General features: G+C 37.8%; 1 protein-coding gene across 4 annotated transcripts in view; it reads right to left on the bottom strand.

The window, feature by feature from the left end:
* Positions 1-15,170, bottom strand: part of LOC148174772 (uncharacterized) — a 137,380-nt gene that overhangs the window by 6,306 nt on the left and 115,904 nt on the right. For all 4 annotated transcript variants that reach the window (XM_088036209.1, XM_088036208.1, XM_088036211.1 and 1 more), the window contains 6 exons: positions 9,205-9,295; positions 8,829-9,139; positions 7,510-7,693; positions 7,111-7,461; positions 5,039-7,061; positions 4,193-4,261 (listed from right to left, as the gene is read on the bottom strand). In XM_088036209.1, the coding sequence (XP_087892335.1) occupies positions 4,193-4,261; positions 5,039-7,061; positions 7,111-7,461; positions 7,510-7,693; positions 8,829-9,139; positions 9,205-9,295 (3,029 nt within the window). The remainder of the gene's footprint in view (positions 1-4,192; positions 4,262-5,038; positions 7,062-7,110; positions 7,462-7,509; positions 7,694-8,828; positions 9,140-9,204; positions 9,296-15,170) is intronic.

Raw genomic sequence — 15,170 nt, 5'->3', positions numbered from 1 at the left:
TTTTCAACTTCATTGCTTTGTGATCAACAATCATAAATTCCAGTAATGTTATGTTTGCTTCAGACGCTATAAATTGAGTTTCACTTATATGATTACATGTCATTACAAAATTATCGCTGATTGCTTATGTGTATTCTTAAATGCAACTACACTGGGGAGTGTAAGCCGTAAGCCCCACAACCATAACATTCACGTGCAGGATTCTTCGAGATAAGATCCACGTGTCGTAGCACAATCTTCACCTATTGCCCTATATTAGTTATTTTCTCACTTAAATCAATCAATACAGTGGTGCACTGCTGATTGTAATGTTACAGAATTAAATATTCACGTGTCTAGAACGCCAGCTTGTAATTTTAGCTTAATGAGCAGTCTTCTATCTCTCAAATATTTAGATAGTGTTCCCCTTTCTTCTAGTTTGGTAACAAAAGGAAATTACGGAAATTAAAAATAAAGAGAGCTTTTAATGAGATAAACGTCATAACTTTTTGTAATTAAAAACTTGCTCAACTTAATCGAGAGCTTTAAATGAAAGTCATGAAAATTCGTAACTGTCGGAGAAGAATTTAGACTCTGGACACGTGGGAAAAGCGTTATAGTTAGAAATTTAGATTGAATGCGATTAGAGGCGCACCATTCACAATTCGGATTAGTTCTCACTGCAATTATTTTTTATATTAATATCACTTTTCTTCTCATAATAATAAAACGATTTTAGTACCATTCATGTGTCATGTGTTAAAAATACAGTAAGAATTGAATGACTCTTATATGATCTCAACAATAAAATAATAATTTCTTTGATAAGAAATACGAACTGTTGATGGTCAGATTATTTCGTCAACTTTTCTCAGGAATCTCACATTGCAGTGTGAATCATGTCAAGCCTTTGTGATTTAAAGTGCTTATTGTTCAGGTTTGTTATTAGTTCGATTGATTTCCAAGCATATCAATAAGTTAATGATTCATAAAATTTGTATTTATAAACCAGCCATGGTCCTACCAAATCTCTCATCCTGACACAGTTGCGTATCTCATTTGCTCTTGGATCGTTTTTTGCGATCGACTTCCCAGAAAATCGATCAAGTTTTTATCGCATCGTCGTCAAACAATAAACACTTCAAACAACACCGATAAGCTCACAAATCCACAATTCAGGTTGGTTCTGTCATTGCACGTTCAGTGCAAAAACCAACTCCGAATGCAAACAGATCCTGGCAGAATCCCAAGACACTTTTTATCACCTCTCCTTGTTAAAAAAGTGTGATACGTTATAATTAAGTGTCTTGGTTTTGTAATGATGTTAATAATGCTCTGTCGTTGGGGGCATTTTTCTTTAAGGAAAAGCGGAAATACTGTTAACTGACTGAAATAATTGTGCAAATCGTGACAGAGGCATGTTGAGCTTAAACGATATAATTCTATGAAGAATTTACTGCAAGATGTATGGCTATAATTGGTACTGGTGTCACTGCAAAAATTCTTATGTTATTATGTCGTGGTTCTTTTACCTCTTGTGTTTCTTTGTTAGCTCCATTTGTAACGAGCAAAACTTTTATTTACAAATTTTCTGATTCGTTTTTAATTTGGTTTATGCAACTCGTCCAACTTTTAGTCTCTAATTCTGTTAATGAATAAAGTGGAAGAAAACAGAAATAATCGAATTGTGAACTTAACTGAACTCCGGGCCTGGCAACTTTCAATAAAGATAATTACACGAGATATTGACGGAATTTAAAGATTCTTGACCTGAGATAAGTCCCTAATAACCCTGAAATATTACCTGTATAATCTGAGGGGGAAAGAAAATTATTCATACAATAAAAGCCAGAATAATTAGAACAAAATTAATCAGTTATTCTTTAGAATCCACCACAATGACCATATTGTTCAACGAAATAATAAATCATTTTGGTTCTATAGGATATCGTATCGCTCTGCTGCTAAAATATCATTTTTGAGGCTTGGGACGGAAATGAAAGTCGATGCAACGTGTAATTCAATTCCGACATTAATTAATTGCTGAACGATTACGTGGTGCTAATTATTAAAAACGGAGTTAGCATTGTTCTCTCTGGAGTTTTATTTTCCTTTTGTTTTCTTAGTCATTCTTTTTCTTGTAATTGGAGCCAAGGTGGAGTCATTTTGTCGAATTTATACAGGGTGAATCATTCTTGAGTTGTCCTTCTTGTGCTTTTATGGGTCTTTATATGTAACATATTTCTGTGAACGCTAATTAAAACCTCCGTAAAAATAGTAGATTCAGTTTTAAGGGGGCGTTATTTTATTCCCAGTAAAAGGCTCGAAACTTAGAACTTTTTATCGTGTGGTTCCCTAAATCTTGATTATTTCTTTGGGGGTTTTAAGACCCCTAAGTACTAATTTAATTTAGATCATGGACAAGATATTTCTCAATAGAATTTGTCATTTCTATGACAGAATTACAAAATGATTAGGTTAGGGTTTTCGGTGGGATTAAGACTAATTGATTTTCTTCGCTTCAACTTCATGAAGAGTTTCCAATGAGCTAGAAGTTGTAATAACAGTTGAAGAAAACGTTCTTCATCGTCCTAAAAGAGCTACGACCATTTGTTTTTATTAAGCAGTGTTATAATGCTGCCTATTTATCATTCCACCCCTGCATTGCCTAGCATTATGAAGAATTTATGACCACATATCTAGAAATAGAAAGATTGTGTTCTAATCTCTCAATTTATGCTGGTATAAAAACGATTAATTCCACATGAAAATTTAGACGGTTTAATGCTGCGCGTGCATTTCTAATCGTTAATTACCACATGCATAGCTCTCAGAGTCCGAAACTGGCTTTAAAGCTTTGATAAAATTTAGGAAAACTGCGTTATTTCGGGGATATCTAGAAATAAAATGGCAGAAAATGCGTCAAATCGAGTTTTATCTATGATTCGTATTTATTTCTTCTGAAACCGGTAAATAACGTTGCTTATCATTCTGTCTAGAAATCCGATAAACGTGTTCCCTGAAAACGGAAAAAGTGGTACCATTTCGCTAATGGCCACTTACTCCATAAAACCGCTTATCGTTGTTTACCTGAGTATTTTAGTGACTACAAACGTGAACTTAACGACATACTTGCCTACATACTCATTTTTTAAAGTTTAAAACGAGCCGATGATATTTTAGGGCAAAGAGACATTCCAAGCTGTCCTCCTTTCGAAATCGGGATGCAAAAGGTAACATTATCTGCTTTCAGCGATGTGTGTCTCCGCTCCCCCACTCAGAAAACACATTACTCCTATTTATATCTACAAGACACATAAATAGTCTTTTTTAACTTTGAAACGAACAATACGGCTCTAATTAATTGCGTGTATTAAAACCACAAACGATAAATATTGAGTTGATAATTTGGCGGAGTTGCCCTGTTGCTAACTCTCCCTTTCTATATTGATCCAGGAGTGTTGGGGGATTGCAGAGGAAAGAATGGCTCATGGGCGGAGGCACGAATTTCGTTCGTATAATCCCTTTATGTGATCGTCCGACTTCGCAAGACGAGAATTTATGTTTTTCTCAATCATGCAGAAATAATGATTAATAAAAAGGGCATCAACAACAATGAACTCCCATTGATCTCAAAATAATGAATGTAGATAATTAAACAAGAACGAAAACATCGCGTTTATGGGTAGATAGCGTAAAAAAGTTAATTTAACTCTTTTATAGCTCGATGAAAATTTAAACAAATTCGTGACCGAAAACGGTCAGTTCTTTGGCATTTCAAACATTCGATAAGAGTATCCTTGGACACAAAAATGATTCATTGAGCATTGAATCAGAAAAATGATTCGCTTTGTTTTAATGAATTCTGCACGTCGTGCACTATCACAACATCTGTTGTCACTGCAACCGATGAACCAAAATGTAGTGATGGCACAGTGGGGGGTATCTAAATTTAGTGACAGGACATATATCTACCGTCTACTGAAAATCGGAATGTTAACGATTTACTGCTAAAAATATGAAAAGATGGGAAATTTGGTGTGCACTATTTGTCACACATTGGCAGTCGAAAAGAGGATCTCAACGACTCGAGTAAATATTTACAGACAACGTACGCCAATGTGTTCCCATTATCGACGCCCATACGTAACCAATAAATTCAATTTCAGAGATTCGAATAAAGGTCACAAATTTGTTACTATACCAAACTTACCATTCGCGTTTTCGTGGATCGTGGGCGACACGACTTCTTTCTCTTTTCTTGGTTCTTTTCCATTGTTTCCTGCGAAAAAAGAAACGAAATTTACAATTTACAATCAATAAAATAGGAGTTATTGCAGTTTTATCAGGATCATGTTTGCATTGCGAAGGTCATCGCTCCAATTGTAATCCAAAGAAACATTTCTGATAACTGCATAAGGGAGAATGATGAATAATCTTTACACGTATAAATAGCAATGTGTAATTTGAAAAATTTCTCAGACAAACCGCTTAGTCATTTTCGAAATAAAGACGAAGATTTCAAGGTCATTCTTGGTTTTCTTCGTCACGTGATCTTTTTTTCCGGTGATAAATTTATCTCAGGAGGCTTGGTGTGAAACATGCTGCGACACCTCGTGGAGAAAAGCGAAGTTGTGCTGTTTGTCGAAGGTTTGCGGCGGAACTGATCCAAACCGGGAATTTTAATTTGAATTTTGTATTCAGTGTTCAAATTAAATTTATATGGAAATTAAAGTTTAACCACCAACTACCGTCACATAAAATTTGAAATTATCTCAGTACTTTATTAAATCTGCATAAGTGAAAAAGAGCCTCGTCCATTAAACAAATTTACTGCAAATCGTTAAATACAATTTTAATTACCGTTTCAGTCCGTTAAATGGGTCTATGATATCATTTCTTGGACATGACTGAAATTCCGCAGATCGCAAAGTCGTGACGTTACCAAATGAGCTAACATAACTATTATTAACTTTTTAACGATTTATTTGCACCTTAATTGCGCCAAATTACGTATTTATGCTAACAGAAGAAACTAAATAAGGAATTCTGAACTAACCTTTCCTTATGAGTAGGCTGGTTACCCTTCGCAACGCATCCCGTGGTGATCTTTGGAAGAACTTGGGTGTTAAATTCGGCGGGAGAGTGAGAGGTTTCCTGTTGGCCTCCCAAGGATTGTGGCCAGACGCCATTCTGTCTAGATGCTCAATAGAGGCTGGCCTTCGATGTCTTTGTTTCGGATACCACCCTCTCCCTGGTCCTCCCGCCAATCTTAACATCTCCGCGCCTCGGACAGCTTGCTCAAGACCTGGATTGGACATGCCTCGCCTGTAACCTCCCGTCGACATGTTCCCTATCGTGTTCAGACTACCTATCGTGTTGCTCTGTCTTGGTGCCGTTTGATTTCCTCCAGGTACATCTGGTGCTCTTCTGTGAGGAGTCCTCGGGATGTCGCATCCTCTGGCGAAAATTGGAGTCTCTGGTAGACTACAAGACGTTTGTAAATGATGCTCTTCCTGAGGACTGTGCGACGAACGCTTCTGGAACGGCTTTCGTTTCGATTCTTGCAATTCCGTGGGTAAAGTGCGTCTTTCAGATGGGATGTTTCTGCTAGACGAACTGTAGAAATGATTTCGTCTACCTCTACTGTAATTCGCGTCCATTGAACGAGTTTTTAAGCTATTTGATACGGGATCGCGATGTGGAGGCACTGCAGGTGGCTCACTACTTGCGGGCAAAGTGTCAGCCCTAGTCTTTTCGAGCGGATGGATGATTTCGGAGTATTCATCCTCGTCCTCTTCCACCGGCGATGGTGGTAAAGGAGGAAATTCGTGTTGGAGGACCTCCACGCGCACAGGGAAATCTGCAGAAGTGGACGTAGGCAAAGGCCGATTTTCCCGGTGCGCAATTAACATTTCTTTAGCACTCTCCGACTTCTGGATACCATTCCTTTTAGGAAATGCACTCGCGCCTTCTATCAACAACTGTCGGTAGTAATCTTCCGAGCGTTGAATCTCATTGTGGCTACTAGACTTTTGCAAATCGTGTCCTCGTTTCGATTCTCTTGTCGGTTTGGCTGGTGCTCTTCTCTTTTCCTTCTTTTCCTTTTTTTCTTTCTTATTCAACGACTCGACTCCGTTCAACAAACATTTCTCGTCTTGTTGAATAACTTCAATATCACGTCTTTCGAGTAATTCACTGATATTTTGCTCAATTTGTCGAAGTGGTGAGATTTCCGCACTTTCTTGAGAAGTCTCACCATCCTCTTCTTCTTCCACCGTGACATCTAACTCTCGTCGCGGCGGATACTCCTCAGCGTTCAAACTGGGTAAGGATACTACTCTAACAATTGGAGGAACAAGTGGATTTAGCTCCGAGGTACACTCAACAGGTGGTGAATTATAGTTCTCTATAACTCCTTCTTTAATTAACGACTTAATATTATCAAACGTGGTGCTGTGCTTCTTAAACTCATTCCCTTGCTTGCTTTGAGGTGTGCTAGATCTAGAACTAGAAAGATCAACACTGAGCCTCGAAGGCGAACTGCTCAATTCCTGACTCAAATGTCTCGAATTATTCAAATCTAAGCTATACCTAGATTTGGGAGAATTGAGTTCTTGACTGAGCCTCGAATGCGGCGTGCTCAAATCTACGCTATATCTAGAACTTGGAGTGTTCAAATCACGACTCAGTCGACAGTTCAAATCTGTACTAAATCGAGAAACGGGGATACTCAGGTCCGAACTCAGTCTTGAATTGAGCGATGAACTTGAATTGACTGAGCTTCCCAGATTGACTAAAGTTTTTCTGTCTTTCTTTCCTCTTCGGACGATGTAAGTGCTTGTTCCTGATAAGTGATCCGCGTTTAGTTCCGGTGGCAGAATCACATGATCGTCAGAATCAGAAAACGGGGAAGTGACTTCGTCTTCCGTGGTGCAAGGAGGAGGATCGGGCCAGTCTTCTAGTTCTTTTAATCTATTCGGTATGGAGCTAGTGCTAGAGTGAGACCCGGACTTTCTTCGTCTTCTACCGACGACTTTCGTACTGCCCGGGGTGAGGAGGGCCTCGTCGTCTAACGGCACCTAAAAAAAAGTGTTAGCAACTGTGATAATGCGGAAATGTATTGTTCACCTCCCAAGCGATGCTGGCGCGTTTGTTGGTCATTGGGGGTGGAGGAGGCAGCATTTCTTCCAACGAGTCATCGGAGAAATGCTCGTCATCAGCTAATTCACTCAAAGGTCTCAAAACAGAACCTTCTAAGTCACTAGAAAGATTGTCTTCGCTACTTCGTCTCTTCACTTCCCGGTGACGTTCCAAAGCTGTGGGGATAGTTCTTGGAGGTACTCGGGTTGGAGACGTGAGAGGATAGATGCCGTGTTGGAACGGGAGACTACCAAAACGATATCCTGGTGGTGGCGGCGGCGGATTTAACGTAAAATCGTTGTTTTCCCATCCATAAGGACGCTGATGTCTCGTTTTTGGCTAAAAATCTCATTTACCAAAAGAAAAACGACGAGCAGATTTACTTACCAACGTCGTTTGAGTGGCTGTATGTATTGGATCGGGTAAGCCATTTATTATTGACGTATACTCATTGTTTTGGAACTTCTGAGGCGGTGGTATCGTTTCTACTCGCACCGGTAACTGTGTTAATGGGAATTGCCGGTTTCTACTTGAATTACTGATGTTTTTTGGCTTATGTGCTGGAGAAACTCTGTAAGACAGAAATAATCGATTATTAGTGGTGGAAAGAAGGGTCCTTTTATGGAAGTTTGCAGTTTGGGGGGAGATTAGGACAATAAAGTTTTTTATGGTGGAAGGATGACCATTTAGTGGGAAAGGAAATAGTAATTGGACGATGCGCTATTGCTGGCGCGTTAACTTAAGCTTGTCATCACAACACAGCAGGGCTCTTTCCAACACAACCAGCGCAACAGCTCTCCGGGGGGCGGAGAAAGGTCGTTTGGGTTTCGTTAGAAGTCTTATTTGTTTAACAAAATTGCAATGTTTAGTTAATCTTATCTTGAAAACTAGATCCATTTATGTTTTTCAGCTTTGGAAAACATAAAAGCTACGTACGCATTTTTAGTAAACTTTCGTAATAAATCATCGTCAGTCCAATAAACGATACAAGAAACCAAACTTGGATTTTCGAGATTCAATAAGTTGACAAAAAGTAAAAAAACAACACAAAACTTCTCTCAATTTTTATTTGGACCTGTCTCGCTCACAGCGAAGAATCTCGATATAAAAACTGTCGTTTTATCGATACTTGCCAAGGTTGCAAACAATCCTCAATACTTGTCCAATTGCACACTTGTTCTTGGTATAATATCGTCATAGAAATGCAGTTCGTGATTGAAAGCTGCTCACAGTTCCACGGCAAAACGAAATAATTAACTTTACTTGTTAACGAGTCAGTAATTTAACTGTCTCAAACTTGTTTATACACATACCGCTGCTGAATCGACAATGTTTTCTGGTGATTGTGAATTAAATTCATGCGTTTGCAGATGTATGAAGTGAGACACAATGGAATTCTAAATATATACGCGAAACGAGAAATTTATGAGGAACTAATTAACAGTTATGAACCTGGCACATCCACCAAAAATAAATTATCAGGATACGCTTCGATTTCAAATTCAAACTTTGAAGCAACTGGTGGTAAGTGGATTCTGCATACACCACCGAATTCTTCATGAGATTTTGCGTAAGACAAGCCCAAAACTAAATTGTTGAACGTAAAGATTACAGGATAAAGGAGTGTAATTACGTTAGAATAAACGAATTCCAGTGGATTTAATTCCCGAATTCGTTGCAGCGCAAATTTGTGACAAATGGCTTACTTTGGCAGCAACGTGGCTATAAGCCTCTGCGCCTCCTCCGGCGGCGGCGGAAAGTCGTCAGGATCTCCAGGATGCATAATTGTGGGCGACTGCGAGGCATTCTCGTGATGGACAGGCACTTCAGCCAAGGGCTTGAAGGCTAAGTTGAACTTAGGTTTGCGGCCGTTCATGCTCATGTAACCGTCATCTTCTGACTGATGACCAAGAGAAGGGCTCTCGTCGTCTGGAGTGGATGATACGTTCCCAGTGGTTGAGTTCGTGCTAACTTGTCTCAGCTGTGGCGTCGACGTCGACGTGGTAATTTGTTGGATCTGCACGGTGGAAGATATGGGAAATTTCCCATCACTCAATAACCAGGCAGGAGCGAGATACTCACGTTCTGCACTTGGTTCGCGTTTTCCACATCGTCGAATTCGGACAAGACCCTGTCGAGCAGCTCGATGGACCGCTGCACGTCGTCGTTTCCTCTGAAATGAAAGAAGGTGGGCTATAAAAGACCTTTTGAATACTTTTGTTATCGTGCTCATAATAAAAAATTGTGGAGGTCGAGGCGAGTTTCTTTTATATTCGCACTTTGGGGAGGGTTGCACAGGGTTGATTTTACGATTCAGTAATTACAGTGAGATATTTAGGGAAGTTCAACTTTTGTATTGTAATAATCGTAATAAATGAAAAAACGTCCATCGAAATTTCGCGTTATTGGAACTAAGTATACATCACTAAGCGCAGACTGAAAGGGATGCAAATGCACACCAAAAAATCAAAGACAAAGACCGATTTATTTTTAAATTACAAGCCGGGGAATGTGATTATGCAAGTGAAATGAGCAGAATACATAATGACTTAAAAGCTGCTCTTGCAGTCGACGACTAAATGCATCAAGTGTGGTACATGTGTTGCTCATAATGAATTTAAGGACGCAAGCATAGTATGAAACAAGAAGTTTTAATGGTGGAGGCGCCGGGTCAAAACGATTTTTCATTCTATCTTAATTGCTGTAAAATAATTCGCGTCTAAATTTGATTTGATTGAGTAATTTTAATAATAATAAATTATTGCCTGCATATTTCAACATTTAAGCTAAGCGTCTATTTTATTGGAACCAGAACCTCGTTATTTACGTAATGTGATGTATTGTGGATTCCTTCTCTTTCATTTAGACTCAAATTACCCAGTCTGAATAAGCGCAGTCTTAGTCTTAGCCTATTTGGCCGAGTTAAAATTAATTCAGTTTCAACCGTTTGATATAGTCGTTTCTACAATAAAAGAAACAGTTATTTTAATAAATAGCTAGAAGGCCCTCATCAGAACTGAACTTTGTTGTATTCAAAAAGAAATAATTGGCGTCCAATTTACAATGCAGAGAAAGGTAACTGCATATTTTAACTTTGATTGCACTCTGTGCAACTAAAAATAGACCGCACCACACCGAATTAAACTTGTTGCTTCATCTATTATTCGAACCACCCATCATATTAACTACTGTTTTCCTGGAAAACTCGCTGCTTTAATTGAACCAAATAATAGTCTTGTCGCGGTGGTGACTACCTCGCTAAACCACCATTATTGCTGTAAATGTAACCATTTTGGTCGAAAATGGCGTGAGATTACCGGCGCAACATCTAAAATAAAGCTCGTAATTTACATAATCTTAACTGTTTTTGTTTCGATGGCGCCGGTGACTTTAGAGCCGTAATGTTAAGTGAAAACGCCCTTAGAAAAGAGAAATTTTCGATATTCTTCAACGAATTTCATGTTTAATTTAAAAGCTGCCATCCAAAAGTCGACTTGATGTCTGCTCATTACTGTCGAGACAAATCGGGGATGATGTAGCGTGAAAATTGAAAGAGATAACAACGACTAGAAAAGTGATTTCCGTCAAGAAAATACCTGAAAGGCTTTTGTTACAATTCCGCTGACTAATAACAACGTGGCACTTTTTTCAAGCCAACAAACGTAAATATCATTATCAAATAAGTAATTTTATACGAGAACAGAGGTTCCTCGGCTTGATTATTAGCGACGTGGCAAGAAATTAACTGGGGACTTTACTTTAGGTTTTGGACCAAAGTTGTATCAACAGTTAATTTTCCGGGGAAATTTACTGTACAACTGTACGACTCTAAGCAACTATCTGTGGCAATGTCTTAATTTAATTTAGCCTGGATTTGCAGTCGTCTTCTTACATAAATCTCTAGGACAACTTCATTAGCTTGAGAAAGTTTACCGGGGCAATAGTCACATGTAATTCCTTATTTATCTTGTTAACGAACTCGAAGTTCATGTATGGGGCTGCTTTGATGGGGGTTTGATTGTCATAACCTTTTTTCATATTTTCTCGTGATTTGCGGCTCCACTAGCTCATATTTCACGTCGACATGCAATATTCAACACAATTCGATCCTTCATGCTGCAGCTCCGCCACATATGGAAGAACTGACCTGGCCGTCCTGCGGCCAAGATTGATTGTATTTTTTCTCTCTAGTGTACGTCGTTCGTGTTTTTCCACCCCCCCTGCTATTTATCTATCTTCTCTGGTTTTGTTTTTTACCGGGTCGTGACCCCTTCGTGTCATGTGTAATTTATAGGGTTTTACAAGGGCCCAACTAGATTTTTTTAAGGAAAAAGATACGTGGAATTTTATCCCGAACATCCTTCAATTTTCCACACTTCGAAGCACATTAAATTTCGGTTTATTGCTGATAAAAACTGCCCTGTTCTCGGAAATTTGCTGGGAGACTAAAATATATCATTAGGAAATACTATCTGTGGACGGCGTAATTGAAGTAATGCGCCATTATCATTTGGAATGTAGGAGTGGAAATGATGTATTGCTGCATAATGTGCAAAATAATACAGAGACGGCTCATGTTGCGTGAAATGGATAAATCCAAGCGTCTGCGGCGCGGAAACGGAAGTAATGCGAATTGTACAAATGTAAAAATAACTAGCACTAAAGTTCAGTGTTTAGGAGTTGTCAGATTGCATGACGAAATTTTGGTGGAGGCGCCGACGTCAATATTTTCAATAATTTTGTTCACAGTTTACCTGTAATGCAAATATTTGTATTTACAATGTTTTCGCACTGTTGATTATTTAGCACATTTCTGTTTGCTGTTATATTTTTAAATTAACAAAACATGTGACTTTTAAACGATATTTGTTCAGTGTTAAATCAGAAGACTTATTATGAATATTTTGCAATGTGTAATCGACATGCAGTATGGCCGCGGTGCATATTAAATCTGCTTTGTTTCAAAATTAATTATTTAAAAGTGAATTAAATTTCCATTGAATTTTGAACTCCTATCAATGAAAAAATAATGAGGCAAGATTCGTAATTAAGTTAACAACACGTCCACAGACATGTGAATTAAAAATGAATTTGTAACGTCCAACTCAATTTGTAAAAATTCGTTTACGGTTTAATTACGTGGATATTTCCAAAATTGCCACAATGACGAAATTTAAAATTTGTTGCTTCGGTATATTTAGCGATTTCGAGGAAAATAAAGCGCCAAAAATGGTTAGAACGCTTCAATAAAGTACGAAATGAAAATAAAAAAAATGTGAATCGTTTAGAAAATCCCTGCTGCGGTCAGGGTGTGAGTATACGCATGTCCATTTTCATTAAACCCAGATCATCCCTCACGCTTTTAATTTTTGCACGAGAGATCAAATTAGAAATACCATCGTATTTCATTCAGCAGTCGCAACCGCGGTGCTAAAAATAAATTCGATAATAATAACAAGGGATGACCCTCGTATAAATCGAGAGTGATTTATCCAGGGTTGTGACGATAAAGCCAATTAGTGGCATCAATCACTTGTTGACCGTGTAAACCGTAATTGTTTCCAGTTGACATCGACGAAGTGGGCAAAAAACAGCAAGAAATCAATAATTCATCTACGAACGCATCTGCCACGGTAATAAGATGGTCGTGTCCAAAACCATTTCATATAATCGAAATATCAACGCGATTTGATTTACGTGGAAGCGTGTATGGAATAATCAGTCTATTTCCGATGTTGGGGAAACGGAACGGTTTGGACTGTGTAATCCAGAGAGACTCATTCCAATAAAATCTCAACGGAATGTAGAAGCAACTGCCAAAGAACAATTTTCGATTTTGACGTGTTTTCTATACTTGACGCGTTTTATTTTTATCTATAAAGTAATCTTCAGGAAATTCTCCAAAAAACGAATCTGATGTGATGAGTTGATATTGATTTATTTTATCTGTCGATTTGATTCTTAAATTAGACATGGTTCGAATTGCTAAATCAGTTCCTAGATTCAAATGGGAAATATAATGAGCATCATATTGAATACGTGTTTCAATAATGTTTACATCAAAGGTAATTAAGGGGTTTCTGTTCAAAATTCTGAGCAAAAAAGATGCGAGAAAAACCATGCCGAAAACCGCATCTTTCCATCTGTCGGAGTTTCGGAGGTATAGAGCAGTAAAAATTTTGAAAATAAATCAACTATCCGAAATTTTAATAAGCCATCACTCAGTCATTTGTAGTCGTATGTGAATTTTGAACCAGGACTTGAAATCTGCGTGAAATGAGTACCCTATAACTTAAGTTTGCTTGATATAGACTGAAGTAGATTCACATTTTTTTTCTATATGGAGCACATAGATAATTCGATACAAAATTAACAACAACAATTAAGGAAAATCTGGACAATTGGGCCCCTGTTCCTACATTTCTCTTACAGCTTTCATTTAATAATAAAATAAAATTAATGAATACGAATCTTATCCTTCGTAGAGATCTATGTACAGCTGATTCTGGTACGGACAGATGTCGCTGTCATGTTAGGAGGAAATATCAACGACACCAATAAAAGCTCAGTGCTATGAGCTTTCAATTTTGAGTTACAATTTATTGTTATTCGACTTCAAATCTAAAAATCAATTTGAAGAGAAATATGGCTAATTCGGAAACAGTTTCGATCTTATAGGTGCAATAATAAAAGTGAAAGAAACAACAAATAAAGTAAGTGTAACATTACTGCAAGGTGGTGGATGATAAATGATACGTGAACAGAATGACGAAGTCACAATTTTAACCTATTAACCTTTAAACACGTATCTAAATTTAGCTTCAATCAGTAGAGCACGTTGCGAGGCTAGAACGTGCACACATCATTAAATGTGGAAAGAACTAAAAAATGAAGACTGCTATTTTACTTTAAAGTGGATGCGAAATCAACAATGCAAACACGACAGCTTTCCCAGTGACAATAATTATAGTGGTGGTTTCACCTAATGCAGTTATAAAATGAGTGAAATATGAATGATATAAAAATTGGAGAAACTTATAACTTTCAAAGTGTTTACATACACGACACAGATGAAGATAATTGTAGTCAAATGATGTCTTTCACTTTTATTTCACAATAAATTGCGCTCTTATTAAAATTATTACATTGTAGCTACATAAATATTTCTTTCCCATTAAAGTCTGAACAACTGGCCAAGTTTATTTACGAACTTCTTTCATTTGAAAAATACGCAGCTTTTCAAAAATCTGTTTTCACATCGGAATTTGTAGTTTATTTCCATCGACCCAACTTTATCTCACATAAACATCAATTAAATAAATCTCGATGACAGCCAATATAAACCCAATTTCAATTAAATTTTGCGTTCGTAATTTAAAATTGAAACGTCGGTTTCGTCAATCGCGATAGCGCTTTTGATAGCGGGTCAGTTCGCTTGAAAGATCTGTCAAAGCTAAAGGGATCCACCAGTTGACTTGTCATCACGAAACTTCATTCTAACGAGTTTGTTACTTCTTCTTCAGCGACTTCATTAGCGCAACTCCGATCTAAATTAATTCCGTTTCTATCATTCGCTTTTTTCCACAAAGATGCGAATTCGCAGCGGCATCAGACCGTCAAAATGAGGGAAACTAACCATCGGTCTATCGAGTTTCAGACAGCTGATAAACGTGATGAATTTACTGCTTCAGTTTCCGTATCTTTCTCCCTTCTAAATGGTTTTTAGTACACATCCTGAGTGGAAGAGTTATTGTAAAACACGGTGTTTCGTTGTGTTCCCAATCTATTTATTTGGGCCATTCATGAATATTTTATTGCATCGATTTCGCATCGAGGGAATGGGACTGTCATTAAAAGACGAAATGTTGAAATGAGGTGATGGGGGCAAAAGTTTATGTCTTGCGCACCAAATAGTCCTTTTACACGGACGCAATAAAGGACTAAAGACATCACAAATTTGATACGAAACTCCCAGAAGTTTCAATTTTTTATTGGGACCCTGCCCAACATTAGCTAATAATTTCGTACTTGGGACGATGGGACTGTCA

The sequence above is a fragment of the Gnatocerus cornutus genome, chromosome 5, assembly GCF_029298725.1.
Source record: "Gnatocerus cornutus isolate USDA-ARS CGAHR chromosome 5, icGnaCorn1.1, whole genome shotgun sequence".
Classification (NCBI taxonomy): domain Eukaryota; kingdom Metazoa; phylum Arthropoda; class Insecta; order Coleoptera; family Tenebrionidae; genus Gnatocerus; species Gnatocerus cornutus.
Note: the sequence above shows the minus strand (reverse complement) of the source record. Positions and strands in the feature narration are given on the sequence as shown.